General features: G+C 38.0%; 1 protein-coding gene and 1 pseudogene across 1 annotated transcript in view; one reads left to right on the forward strand and one right to left on the reverse strand.

Moving 5' to 3' along the window:
- Positions 1 to 2,549: 2,549 nt before the first annotated feature.
- Magt1 (magnesium transporter 1) overlaps positions 2,550 to 14,800 on the reverse strand; it is a 64,652-nt gene continuing 52,401 nt past the window's right edge. The window contains exons 9-10 of the mRNA XM_005004168.4: positions 12,026 to 12,116; positions 2,550 to 8,423 (exon numbers count right to left, since the gene is read on the reverse strand). Coding sequence (XP_005004225.2) covers positions 8,408 to 8,423; positions 12,026 to 12,116 — 107 coding nt within the window. The 3' untranslated portion in view covers positions 2,550 to 8,407. The remainder of the gene's footprint in view (positions 8,424 to 12,025; positions 12,117 to 14,800) is intronic.
- Positions 3,129 to 3,224, forward strand: LOC111757173 (small nucleolar RNA U13; annotated as a pseudogene).

Below are 14,800 nucleotides of genomic sequence, written 5' to 3' on the forward strand. Positions count from 1 at the left end.
TCTATATATATGTCAGGAAGAAATCAAGCTGGACTACTTATGATTTCCAAGTCTCCAGGGAATTATTTGCATCTACAAGTGAAATGCCATCCATGGATAATACGCAGCAAAATGGGAAATCTATAGGTTTTTCCTTGGGATAACCTTGAGTAAATTGCTCCACTTTAAAAAAAAAATCTATTTTACTGTTTCACTTTGCTAGGGCAGGTTTTCTTCAGTAGTTAAAATGAAGGGATTAATTTAAATGGTATCTAAGGTCCTTTTGACTTGACTTTCAATAGTATCAGCATACAGTTTCAGTGTTTACTTCATTCTTCTCAGAACTGGGCAATCTATTTAAATCAAGATTTAATAATATATTGGTCCTAAGTTCATCCTTTCTTTTTTTTTTTTTTTTTTTGTCTTTTTGAGACAGGGTCACACTATGCAGTTCAGGCTGGCCTTGAGCTCACTTTGTAGACCTGGCTGTTCTCGAACTCCCAAAGATCCTCCTGCCCAGCCTCCCAAGTGCTGGGATTACAGGCATGAGCCACCATACCTGGCTCTAAATTCATCCTTTCTAAAAATAACTTTTTTTTGTCCTATTGGGGATCTATCCTAGGCCCTTTGGCACTGAGCTACATCCCTATTCCTTTCAGAAAATTTTTCATTCTGAGACAGAATTTTGTTAAATTTCACAGCCTGAGCTTGAACTTGCAATCTCTCTGTCTTACTCCCTAGAGTGTGTGTACTATCACATTCAGCTTCAAAAAAAAAATATTTCAGTGCATATTACTAAATGATTTGTGGCTGTAATGAGTGCTATCAGCATTTCACAGCTTCTCCAGAAATCTAATTACTGAACATCCTACCTATGAATTGATTAAACTGAGCACCAAACCTGGGTTTCACAAATTATATCTATTTGAAATTTAAATAGATCCTTATTAACAGTTTGTATAATAGAACAATAAAGCAAGAAATAACACTATGGTGATTTATTTATTTTTTTTATTCATTACATAATTCCTTTTTTTATTTTAAAGAGAATAAAACAAAACAAAGCAAACCAAAACAAAACAGAACAAAACAGCACAGAGTAAAACAATGCAAATAACACAGGATTCAGAAAAAGACAGCTGGAAATCAACAGTGGCTATCATAATGTTTCTTGTTTTCTTTGAAATAGTTGTCCACACCTTCACACACAATAAGTTAATACAAATCAAAATAATATAAAAGCAATCAAAACACAAGAATGATAGCCTTAAGGGCTTTCAAGACCAGACTCTAGGAAATCAATAACGGCTCCCATAATGCTGCTTGTTTTCTTCAAAATATCTGTCCACACCATCATACATATTAAAATCAAGCAATTGAAAACAGACTAAAACCAATCAAAATCAAGAATAAAAGCATTATTGGACTTTGAAAAAAATGATAAGAAATGATCAGTGGCCATCATGATGTCTGGTTTTCTTCAGTGCAATTGTTCATTTTATCACACATAATAAAATCAATTCTTGTAAACCATTTAGGTATAATTCTAGGCATATATAAGCCTTATATGTACATCTATCTTTTCTGTATTAGAGGGGAAAACAAAACAATAAATAAATAACTATAACTAAGAGCCCCCTAAAATATGGAACACTTCACGAATGTTTACTCTGTGCCATTGTATGTTCAAGCTGTTTTATTTTTATTTTTACAGGGACTTAAAGCTACATGTTTGCCTTGAGACTCAGTGGAGACACTGGACTTGAACTTTTTTTAGCAGTGTTAGAAATGTTAAGATGTTGGTGACTCTTAAGAGATGGACTAAATGTACTTTGTATAATGAGATGGACCAGAGCCTTTTGTGGGTCAGGGGTGAATGTTATGGTTTAAGATCTGAAAGGAGGCTCAAAGTCTCACATTTGAAGGTGAGGCCTGGTCAGAAGGGGCAGATCACTGGGGGCTTGAATTAGAAGAGGGTATCATTTGCAGCTCCTCCCTTCTCTCTGCTTCCTGGCCACCACACAGTAAACAACTTTGCACTGTTATGCCATTTCTGACCATGGACTAAATTCACTGAAACTGTGAGGCAAAATAAGACCTTTTTTGTTTTGTACCAGGGATTGAACCCATAACCTCACGCTTGCCAGGCAGGCATTTATACCACTGAGCTAAATCCCCAGCCCAAACTTGTCTTTTTTTTTTTTTTTTTTTTTTGAGACAGGGTCTCGCCATGCAGTTCAGGCTGGCCTTGGGCTCACTTTGTAGCCAGGCTGGTCTCAAACTTGCCACAATCTGCCTGCCTCAGCCTCCCAAGTGCTGGGATTACACAAGTAGGCCACCAGACCCAGCTAAACCTCTCTTATTTTATTGGTATCGGAGATCGAACTCACAACCACGCACTTGCAAGGCAGGCGCTTATGCCACTGAGCTAAATCCCAGCCCCAACCTCTCTTCTTTAAATTGCAAATGTCAGCTATTTTGTCCTGGCCACAGGAAAGTAACTAATATAGATCAAAAGACAGACTTCTTTACTTCCTGTCCAGTGTTTCTGCTGCACAAGTACAAATGCATTCTTGTTTAGTTTCTTTTTTTTTTTTTTTTTTGTCTTTTTCGTTTTTATTGGTACCAGGGATTGAACTCACGACTGCCTGCTTGCAAGGCAGGCGCTTATGCCGCTGAGCTAAATCCCCAGCCCCTTCTTGTTTAGTTTCATATAACTTGATAATCTGCCAGGGTAACTTTCAAATCAATTTTTTACCATCAAAATGGAATTACCAGCTGGGTGGGGGGCACATGCCTGTAATCAATTTACCAGCCGGGTATGGGGCCACATGCCTGTAATCCCAGTACTTGAGAGGTTGAGACAGGAGGATCGTTGTGAGTTTGAGACCAATCTGGGCTACAAAGAGAGCTCGAGGCCAGCCTGAACCGCATAGTGAGACCCTGTCTCAAAAAGACAGGAAAAAAAAGGGAATTACCTAGTTAAGTATTCAGTGAGGCAGCTATATTGGCATACACCAGTACTCTCAGTACTAAGGAGGCTGAGGCAGAAGGAATGCTGCTAGTTGCACACCAGCCTGGGCCACACACTGAGCTCAAGATCAGCCTAAAGCTACATAGTGAGACTCTGTCTCAAAAAAAAAATTTAGATTCTTCAGCTCATGAACATGATGAGGGTGTTCATGTCACATGCATGAGATGTGCCTCCCTCAAACCTTGTTATGATGCACATTACTCAGCTTATGTCTAAAGAAATTTAAAAAAGGAAGTCTGGAGATACAGCTCAGTGTGAAGGCTTTGAGTTTAATTCCCACTACTGCCCCCAACAAACAAGAGTTCACTGACTGGGACAAAAGATAGATCAATATTGAAAATTGCCATTCGTCAGTGCTGTTCTTGGAGAACAGCGGGGAGAGATATCAAGGCCACCCCAGGAAGCAAGCCCTGTCTGGGAACCAGTGCCATGTGCCAGCTGCCGCCAGCCTGGAGACAGCCAGACCCCAGCCCCTTCTGGCACGTGGGTGGGCAAATTAAGTACCAAGCCGGGGATGGTGGCTCACACTTGTAATCCCAGTACTCAGGAGGCTGAAGCAGGACCGTTGAGTTCAAGACTGGCCTAGGCTACAAAGTGAGCTCAAGGCCAGTCTGAACTGCATAGACTCTGTCTCAAAAAAAAAAAAAAAAAAAGAACCAATCACACACACACACACACACACACACACACACACGCCACCACCATAAGCGACTAGCTGATCTGGAGAAACACAGATTGTGATGATAGCTATCGAGGTGAAAAATATAATTGGATGCCTATGGTGCTTTGGTGTTTCACTGACCTTGCAGGCCAGTGGTCTGAACATCAGAGGATAGCAGCAGGCATTGTGGCACCTAGCAGGGATATCCTTCTGAGGTGGGTAGCCATTGTCTTGTTTTGAAGTCCTATATCATTTTCATTGTTTAGCTGGGTTGGGTTTTATTCTTTGTTTTGTTTGATTACATAAAATACAATGGCATGAGCAGCTATTTCAAAGACAGAAAGATATATTGTGGTAGCAATTTTGGATTTACTATTGGCTTGAAGTCCTTTATTGCATTCATTATTTTGTTTTTGTTTCTATTCTGTTTGATTTTTACTATGTCTGAAACTATTTGCAGCTATTTTGAAGACAACAAAAAGGCATTATGGTAACTATTGTTGATTTCATGTTTTGAAGTCCTGTATCTCTTACACTGGTTTGTTTTGATTGGTTTTATTGTTTTTATTATCCTTGGTTTTATTCTCTTTAAAATAAATTTTTTGTCTTTTTCGTTTTTAACGGTACCAGGGATCGAACTCACGACTGCCTGCTTGCAAAGCAGGCACTTATGCTGCCGAGCTAAATCCCCAGCCCCCTAAAATAAATTTTTAAAAAAGACAATTGCCACTCATCCCTTTCTCTGATTTTTTTTGAGAGACATGGTCTGGGTATGTAGTTTATACAGGCCTGGAACTCACTGTCTAGCCTCAATTTTGTGATCTTCCTGCCTCAGGCTCCCGAGTGCTGAGATTATAAGTGGACACCATCATGGCCACCTTGGGCTGTTCTTACTAATCTAACACATCACAACATTAATAAAATGCCACTTATAGATTCCTAGAATAATTTTTGTTTTGTCTTTTTGAGACTGGGTCTCGCTATACAGTTCAGGCTGGCCTTCAGCTCACTTTGTAGCCTAGGCTGGTCTCAAACTCCCAAGGATGCTCCTGCCTCAACCTCCCGAGTGCTGGGATTACTGCCACCTCACCTGGTTTAAGAATTTGTATCAATCTAGAAATACTTAAGAAAATTGTCCATTTTATTTCAAGGAGAAAAGAATAAGAATAAAAATTGTCCTACTAGCTGGTAGTGGTGCCATACACCTGTAATTACAGCACTTACATGATGAGGTAGGATTGTCATGAGTTCAACATCAGTCTGGGGTACATAGTGAATTTAAGGCCTGCATGAACTACATAGCGTGACTGTCTCAAAAAACCAAGGAACGCCCCCATTAATTTCACTACAATTTTAAAATGAAATATTCTAATCCTGCCATTCTCCTTTAGTTCTGTTATTAATTGGTATTTTTGAGAGACTCACTGTAGTTCCAGCTGGCCTTTAATTCACTATATAATCTAGGCTGGCCTTGAACTTCTGTCAGTTCTACTGCTTCAGCTTCCTGAATGATGGGAATATAGGCACGCTCCTTGGTATTTTAAATTGATCCTTATTGGCATTAGTCATGGGCCATAGAGAAGAGAATCAGATGCTAGTCCCCTTCCAGCATGTGAGCTGAGAGACAAGAGCTAAGATTCCCCAACCCCAAGCTATTGGCTGATCCAGAGAAACACTGGCTGAGATGATAGCTATTAAAGTAAAATACAATGTAATGCTTTTAGTGTTTAGTGTTTCAATGACTCTGCAGGCCTAAAGCTGGTAGTCTGATCATCTATTTAGAAATAACAATACCCAATATAGTATCTATTGGGGAATCTTCTTGGGAAGGTGGTAGCCATTGTTAAAGTTGTTTTAAAGTCCTATATCATTTTCATTGTTTTGTTTTGTTACATCTGATGAGGCTGAGGCAGGAGGATCATCGTGAGTTCGAGACCAGCCGAGGCTACAAAGTGAACTCAAGTCTAGCTTAAACTGCATAGAGACCCTGTCTCAAAAAGACAAAAAAATATTGTATCTGATGGTATGGACAGCTATTCAAAGATAACAAGATATATTATGATAGCCATTTTGGATTTACTAAAAAAAATTGATCCCCTCTTTAGATGGTAATCAAAAACTCAGAATTTAGGTTGTAAAAGTTTTATTGATATGATCAAAAACCAAACAGACATTTGGTTATCTTTGCCACTATAATGTATTATTTTGAGTAAAATCTTAAAAATGCATAACAAATGATATTTAAACAATTACTAGAAAAGTAAATCAAGGCTCTATTTAAGGCACTTCGGATAAAAACTAATTTCAATATTTCTACAAATGTAACCCTAATTTAAGTGTAGTAAACCTATTCTCTACAACTTTTAGTCAGAATCCTACCTTTCTCTTTACAGAAGAAAACTAGTGCTCTTAAAAGGATCTTTCAACAACCATGACAAATTATCTGGAACTATACAGATTGCATAGCATTCCCCTGGACTATTAGTACAAATCAAGATATCTTTATACAAGTTTCAAAAGAATCATAGCATAAATTTATTTGGTCTGAGATAAGTATAAGAACAATACATAAGGAATCCAAAACTTTCGACTTTTCAGAGGAGTGATTAACAAAAAATGGTTCTAGTAAAAAGTAAAAGGTGAATTGCATCTACATAGCCAGTAACAGAATGTTTTTTTCTTTTTGGCTTTTTTGAGACAGAGTTGGCTCACTGTGTCATTTAAGCTAGCCTAGAACTCACTTATGTAGCCCAGGCTGGCTTCGAACTCATGGTGATCCTCTTGCTCAGCCTTCTAATTCCAAATCCTAGGACTATAGGCATTTGCCACCACACCGGGCCAGCAAAAATACTAATAAAAATAAAAACGAAAATCCACATAGAATATTTTTTCTAAGGCATATTTTATTAATCTGTTTCCACAAACCTCTGTTCTACTATACTAGATGTCATGGGAAGGTTATTAGTTGGTGAACATCAGGAGGCAGTCTGTGTCTTACTAATGAAATACTTCTAAGATGTCTTTAATATTTTTTTACAACTACAATTTTCATACTTTTATAATAGTGGCAGTTTACGTTAGTCTTCACAGTTAGATGTAGTGATAACCATGAAACTATTCCTCACAAAAATTTGGTTAATACATGGTTATTACCACTGTCAATAATAAAAGGACAAAATTCAAACAAAACCCACCAATTTGACCTCAAATAATCCCCTGCAGGGTATGGTGGCCCCTGCTTATAATCCAACACTTAGGAGGCTGAGGAAGGAGGATGGAGAATTTGAGTCTGAGGCCAGCTTGGGATACATAATAAATTCAAGGCCAGCTGGGATTATTCAGCAATATACTGTCTCAAAATACCAAACCAAACCAAAAATAAATAATTCCCTAAAACATCTTCCTACTGTAGTTCCCCAAGTATCTGGGACAGGTACATACCATTGTCCTGGCGTTCTCTACTTTACAGGAAAGAAAAAAAGGCTAAAATCATAGCAAAAACAGAATAGGTTTCAAAAAACATTCAATTTCTACACACAGGTAATAACTCAGTATTTCATGATTTTTTTTATTATGTCAAGGAAGTTCTTTTCCTAAATACAATTGACCTATTTTTGTTAGGTAAAAATGAAATAAATGATGATCTCTAAGTTTTAGAAACATATTAGACCATTTACAAGTTATGATTTTTTGAGACAGGGTTTCCCTTATGTAGTTCAGGCTGGCCTTCAACTCACCAAGCAGCCCAGGCCAACCTCAAACTCCCAGCAATCCTCCTTGGCTCAGCCGCCTCAAGTGCTAGGATTTACAGGTGTGTGCCACTATATCCATCTTATACTGAATTTTAGCACTAAAAATATTATTATTAGAGATACATCACTTTAAATAAAAGAAATATAAGGGGACAGGATGAATCTGAAGTCTTTCCAAATGTAAGGTAGTGAACACTATGCACATGCAGAAATCATAATCCTGTAGAGAAACTTTTTAAATATCTACAGCTATCAAGAAGCACTGGATTTCAGTAGAAAAGATGCAGGAAGACTGACTAGTCTTTCTAAAGGCGAGACCTGTACTTTGAAACATAACGTTCCAGTTTCAGAGGACCATTAAGCACATACAATTTCTCAGTCCAAAAGGAAAAAATTTTAAAATATACACACCCAGGCAAACATGGAAAAGGTAAGAATGGATTCCCAATGCATGGGTATGTGAGAATACTTGGTCAGAACTTTCATTCTCTACTTTTGGAAAAGAATATAAAATGAGATAATCAACATACTAACTAAAATAGTTGTGAGCTTTGTTGTAATTAAAATGAAGTAGTAAGTTTTAAAATTTTTATAATGTACTTAGTACTACAAAATTAAATGTTCCATAAAATTCACTGGGAAGGGAAGTTTAAGAGGAGAGTAATTTTTTTTTGTCTTTTTTGTTTTTACCGGTACCGGGGATTGAACTCACGACTGCCTGCTTGCAAGGCAGGCACTTATGCTGCTGAACTAAATCCCCAGCCCCCGAGGAGAGTAATTTTTAAATACTTCATGATTTTGACAAGAAATTGTTTGTTAAGGCACTACACATCTTCTTTGGTTAAATGATTAACCATTTAAATCACTTGAAAAAAAGAGGTAATACAAAATATACAAGTTGCATTCTTCTTTTCAATTACACACATACTTCTTGTTTTTCAGTTTCCATTACCACAGGGTCTATATATCGCTGGATCCTTTTTAACTCATCAGAAAGCTGAAACAAAAATATAGACCAATCTATTAGTTTCTGAAAAGGCTTTTCTAATGAATAAGTAGTATGGTGATTTTAACAGCATTTTGGCATATGTATGATAATCTGAGTATCAACAACAAAATATAAGAAACATTGAGATCAAGTAGCCTTATAACAAAAGAAGATAGACATATTTTCAAGTTAAAATACCTCCTGCATAGAAACATCAATTAATAAATGAATCAATCCTGGTGATCAAATAATTACTAATTCTATTAGAATTTACAGCAAAATTATTCTTTTTTTTTTTTTTTTATTTTGGTCATTTTTTGTTTTTGGTACCAGGGATTGAACTCACAACCTCATGTTTGCCAAGCAGGCACTTATGCCACTGAGCTAAATCTACGGCCCTCCTTTGGTCTTTTTAAGATAAGGTCTTACTATGCAGTTCAGGCTGAACTTGGGCTCACTTTGTAGCCCAGGCTAGTCTTGAACTTGCAATGATCCTCCTGCCTTAGCCTCCCGAGTATTGGGATTACAGGAGTGTGCCACTATGCCCGGCTCAGCAAAATTATTCTTTTTTTTTTTTTTTTCTTTTTCATTTTTATTGGTACCAGGGATCGAACTCACGACTGCCTGCTTGCAAGGCAGGCGCTTATGCCGCTGAGCTAAACCCCCAGCCCCAGCAAAATTATTCTTATATCCCAATCAGTATTCTAAAGAGGCCCAATCATTTAAAAACATATATATATGAAAGAATAAAAGTATAAATTAATTAAATAAATATTATTGCAGTCTCACACACACACACACACACACACACACACATTTATTCTTTTTTTTTTTCAGACAAGTTCTCACCATGTGGTTCAGGCTGGCCTTGAACTTAGGGTGATCCTCCTGCCTTAGGCTCCCAAGTGCTAGGATTACAACTGTATGCCACTATGCCTGGCTTTATGGTGCATTATTGAATGCAGGGCCTTACATTGGACTAGTCAGTCTCAGTCACACACACACACACACACACACACACACACACACACACACACCCCAACACACACAATTTTTTTGAGAGAGGGTCTCGCTATGCAGTCCAGCTGGCCTTGAACTTGTAACAATTCTTCTGCTTCACCCTCCCAAGTATTTGGACTACAGGTATGTGCCATCACGCGTGCATTTTTTAAGAAATCTGCTCACCTTAGCATCCCAGAGTGCTAGAATTACAGAAGTACACCACCATATCCAGAATAAAAGTAAAAATTTAGAAGGTTATAAATCAAGAATCAGGGTCCTGTTGGGTGTGATGGCTCGTCTATAATCCCAGCATTTGGGTGCCTGAGGCAGGAGGATCACTGTAAGTTTGAAGCCAGCCTGAACTATATAGTGAGATCCTGTCTCAAACAAACAAACAAACGAATCAGGGTCCAAGGAGGTTTCTGTTTAAGTTCAAAGCTAGGCAGGGTAGTTCTTCAGCCTCCCTAGTAGCTGGGGATACAGGGACACACCATAGCACCTGGTTTCAGCACACCTCCACCTACACTTGCACCTCCCCCTCTTCCTCCCCCTCCTCCTCCTCTTTTTTCTTTTTTGGTACCAGGGATTCAACTAACAACCTCATACTTCCCAAGCAGTTACTTACACCACTAAGCTAAATCCTTAGCCCCCTAAGTACACCTTCTTAAACAATCTCTTTTTATTTTTTTGTTTTGAGACAGGATCTCACTTTGTAGTACAGGCTAGTTTTGAACTCACCATGTAGCCTTGGCTAACCTCATAGTGATCCTCCTGGCTCAGCCACCTGAGTGCTGGAATTACAGGCATGTACCACCACAACTGGATTATTTTTTAGAATATGTAGATTGTTTTAAATTTTTATTAGTCCATGTTTGCAGTGTATAATGATTACACTCATTGTGAGGAGTTGGTAAATGTACATACCACATCTCATCTTTTTTTTTTTCTTTTTGGGGGCAGTACCAGGGATTGAACTCATGACTTCAAGCTTGCCAGGCAGGCACCTGTGCTGCTGAGCTATAACCCTGGCCCACATATCACATCTTGATATTTTTTATGTTGCCCTTTCCCTCCTTGTTTATTTATTTAAATTAGTGTAAATTTGGGGTACATGATTATATATATTCACATTAGGGAGTGGGTACACATTGCTTATATATCTTTATTCCTTTTATTCCTCTTTCCCTCCTATTCACCTCTTACCCTCCAAGTCTTTTTTTTTTTTTTGGTGGTACTGGGGATTGAACTCACGACCTTAAGCTTGCCAGGCAGGTGCTTAGGCCACTGAGCTAAATACCCAGCCTCCCTTCAACTTTAGATCTCTTTTTCCCATTTTTTTCTTCACCGTCATCATCACATCTTCATTTTAGCTCATATCTGTGACATTAAAAGATTATGTTCATTGTGGGTAGTTAGTAATGTACGTGATGCATCTTTTTACATTTTCTTTCTCTCTCCCTCCCCCTTCAGTATCTTAGTCCCTTTTATCTTTCCAAAAGAGCTCCCTGTTTCCTTTTATCAGTCTTTTATTTTGCTCTTTATTTGTACCTTAAACTACATTTTTTTTTGTACCATGGATCAAACTCACGACCTTGCACTTGCCAGGCAGGCACTTATGCTGCTGAGCTAAATCTCCAGCCCTGAACTACTTTTGTTTTTAAAGACAAAGTTCTCAGGGGCTGGGGATTTAGCTCAGCAGCATAAGTGCCTGCCTTGCATGCAGGCAGTCGTGAGTTCGATCCCTGGTACCAATAAAAACGAAAAAGACAAAAAAAAGACAAAGTTCTCCTCTGTATCCAAAGCTGGTTTGAACATTTGCTCCTCATGCTTTAGCCTCTTGTTAAAGTCAAGCTCTCTACAAACTGGTCTCTTTTTGTCTTTTTTGAGACGGGGTCTCGCTATGCAGTTCAGGCTGGCCTTGAGCTCACTTTGTAGCCCAGGCTGGTCTCGAATTCACATCAATCCTCCCACCTCAGCCTCCTGAGTGCTGGGATTACAGGTGTGAGCCACCACGCCCAGCCAAACTGGTTTCTGATCAAATTTTTTTATGCCATCTAAACCAGAAAGTATGTTTTAAAAACATTAAAAAATCATTTCTCCCTTAAGAGGGAAGTATACTAACTCCTTAAAAGTTAGTATGCCTTAAAAGAAATATGTGAATATATTTATATGATAAAAAAGGCTGTAGTCATTGTAGATTTCAAAGTTTAATTAGGTGATATCAGAATAACCCTAAAAGCTCTCTGGGTAATCACATACTAATATCGTCCATCGTACCATAATTAAATTAATAATTAATATATAAACATATATAAATTAAACTTTCTTTCTTTCTTTTGAGGGGGAGGACAAGGTCTTTCTATGTAGGGTAGCCTGGCTTTAAGCTCATTTATGTAGCCCAGACTTGACTTGAACTCACAGTGATCCTCCTGTCTCAGCCTTCCAAATGCTGAGATTACAGGCATGCGCCACCATGCCTGGCTTTCTTTACTTTAGAAACTAGAATAGTTTGAAAGCACAGCAAAGGAAGAAAACATTACAAAGCCATATTAACTCCAATCATTGTAAGTACAAGTAATCACTACATAAACTAAAAATAAGACTCATACCTGTATGGATATCCATGATATTTAGATCTGAAAATAGAGAGCATCCAACTGAAGAATAATACAACAAGTCCAATACCAGCAACACACATTACTGCAGAAAAAGAAAAGGAGAGTAAAACAAGGTTAAGTGTAAAAAAGCATGGCATAAATCATTTTTTCAGAATTAAAGTAGATTTATTAGCCAGAGGTCACTCCTCAGAATAGGAGTGGGCCAGTGAAAAGAGACCTGTTAAGAAGCCCTTGAGTTTTTACAGAAAGGGAATCCCCCTTTGAACTGGCACAACAATTCACTCCCATCGAGGACAAGTCACTGTCTTTCTGTTGGAGAGGGGACTTTGTGTCCCCAGATAGATCTTTGACGGCTAGTCATGGTGCCCAGAGACCACAATGTAAATGAGATTATAATTAATTATAATTGAGTTAGAGTCACTTTTGGTTGTTTAGGATGTTCTATAGCACATGCATCCCCTGGCACAGCTTAATTGTCATAAGTGGGCTCTCTCTGTGGTTTCTAGAGCTTATCTTAGGCCAGCAGGGTGTAAACCATAGTACATGTTTCCAAAGGTAAAAATTTACTAATAAATTTCCAACAGTCTTTTAGGTCCCTATTTTAATTTTCCAGTGTATGTCTTGCCTTCTAATATATAATATTCCACAGTATAACAATGATTCCATTTATATACTGTGCATTTCAAAAAATTAAAGACATCACACTTAAGAATTTAGTATTAGGCAGCTGTGGTGGCACATGCCTGTAATCCCACTACTTGGAAGGGGCTAAAGCAAGAAAATCATGAGTTGCAGGATAGCTTGGAATACATAAGAAGAAGATAGAAAAAATAATTTAGCTATGATGGATGTGATCATTATGTATACCTAAAATGTCCCAATAAATGTAACTAACTAAAAAATAAGAAAAAACAATTTAGTGTTTAGGGCCGGGATTGTGGCTCAGTGGTAGAGCACTTGCCTGGCATATGGAAGGATCCTGCATCTGATCATTAGTACTGGGAAAGAAAGTGGAGGGCTTTATATTATTATTATTTTTTTTTGTCTTTTTCCTTTTTATCAGTACCGGGGATCGAACTCATGACTGCCTGCCTGCAAGGCAGGAGCTTATGGGGCTTTATATTATTAAGAAATATTAAAGACATCTGGTAACATCATTGCAATAGCCTTACTTGAAAGCACTTTACTCATGCATAGATAACAACACTACCTTGCTTATTGAACTTGCTGAATATGAATTCCTTGTTTTTTTTTTTTTTTTTTTGGTCTTTTTCCTTTTTACCGGTACTAGGGATCGAACTCACAACTGCCTGTTTGTAAGGCAGGCACTTATGCCGCTGAGCTAAATCCCCAGCCCCCTGAATTCCTTATTTGAATAATTAAAAAACGTGATTTTTGTCTCAAGTTAAAGCTTTCTCTACTAATTCCACAAGCTTTGGTTTAACATAGTAGTTACTGATCTGAATTTAATTACTGACCCCACAAGGCTCAAGCACATTTTCATTATTTGAAGTACTTTGATTCTACGGACGACGATTAAGATTGGCTTAGTGGCACAAATACAAGGATATGAGAATGCATGTGTGTAACAGCAATAAAAGCTCTAGGAAAACATACTTAATGACCAATATTAAAAACAACCTCTCTCAGGGTGTAGGGGCACATGCTTGCAAACCCAACACTCTGGGAGGCTGAGGCAGGAGTAGCTCAAATTTAAGCCTAGCTTGGATAATTTAGTGAGATCCTGTCTTAAAATAAAAATGGATTGGTGATATAATTTAGTGCAAAGACCCTTGGTTCAATCCTCAGTATCACAAAAACAAAATCTTCAATTATGTTATATTCCTTTTTTTTCTTTCCTAGTTTTCACACAATATGAAAAAATTTAGGGGCTAAATGTAATTTTGAAACTATATTTTTTTCCTGGATTAACACAAACTCAGTACAGATGTGTTTTCTTTTTGTTTTGGAGACAGGATCTTATTAGGTGATTCAGTATGGCCTTGAACTCACTATGTAGCCCAGGCTGGCCCAGCAATCTTCCTGCTTCAGTTTCCCAAGTGCTAAGATTATAGGAGTATATCACCAAGGCCAGCAAGAAGTGTTTTATGTAAGAAAATGTATACATACCAGTACATGTGCAGCAGCACTCTGTGTATATCTGTATCCTGCTTTTGCCACATAACTAAAAGTTCTTAGAACAGTTCCTGATAAGGAAATATTTATTAGCTGGGTATGGTGATGCCTTTAATCCCAGCTATTCAGAGGACTGAAGCAAGAGGATTGCAAGTTTGAAGACAGCCTGGGTAAAAGGCAAGAACCTATTTCAAAAAGTAAAAAAGGACTGGGGTGTACCTTAGAGGCAGGGTGCTTGCACAGCATCTGAGAACTCCTGGGTGATCCTCCTGTCTCTGTCTCCCAAGCACTGGAATCAGGCATGTGCCACGATACCAAGTGCTGTCAAAAAATTTATTGTCACTATTATTTGTGATTATTTCATTAGGTTAGAAATTTAGAACTAGATAGAATTTCTGACCATTGTAATATATATTGCCCATTAAATCCACAACAGTATTACACTTAGATGGCCTTTTTCCATCTAAAGAAATACTGAACAGACAAGTTTTAAAGAGGCAAACTGGCCGGGTGTTGTGACACATGCCTATAATCCCAGCACTTGGGAGAGTGAGGAAGGAAGACCATCATCATGAGTTGGAGGCTCATCTGGATGACACAGTGAGTTCAAGGCCAGCCTCAACTATACAT

Source organism: Cavia porcellus, unplaced genomic scaffold (genome assembly GCF_034190915.1).
Source record: "Cavia porcellus strain 051 isolate PalLab524CR breed Dunkin Hartley unplaced genomic scaffold, mCavPor4.1 scaffold_3, whole genome shotgun sequence".
Taxonomy (NCBI): Eukaryota; Metazoa; Chordata; class Mammalia; order Rodentia; family Caviidae; genus Cavia; species Cavia porcellus.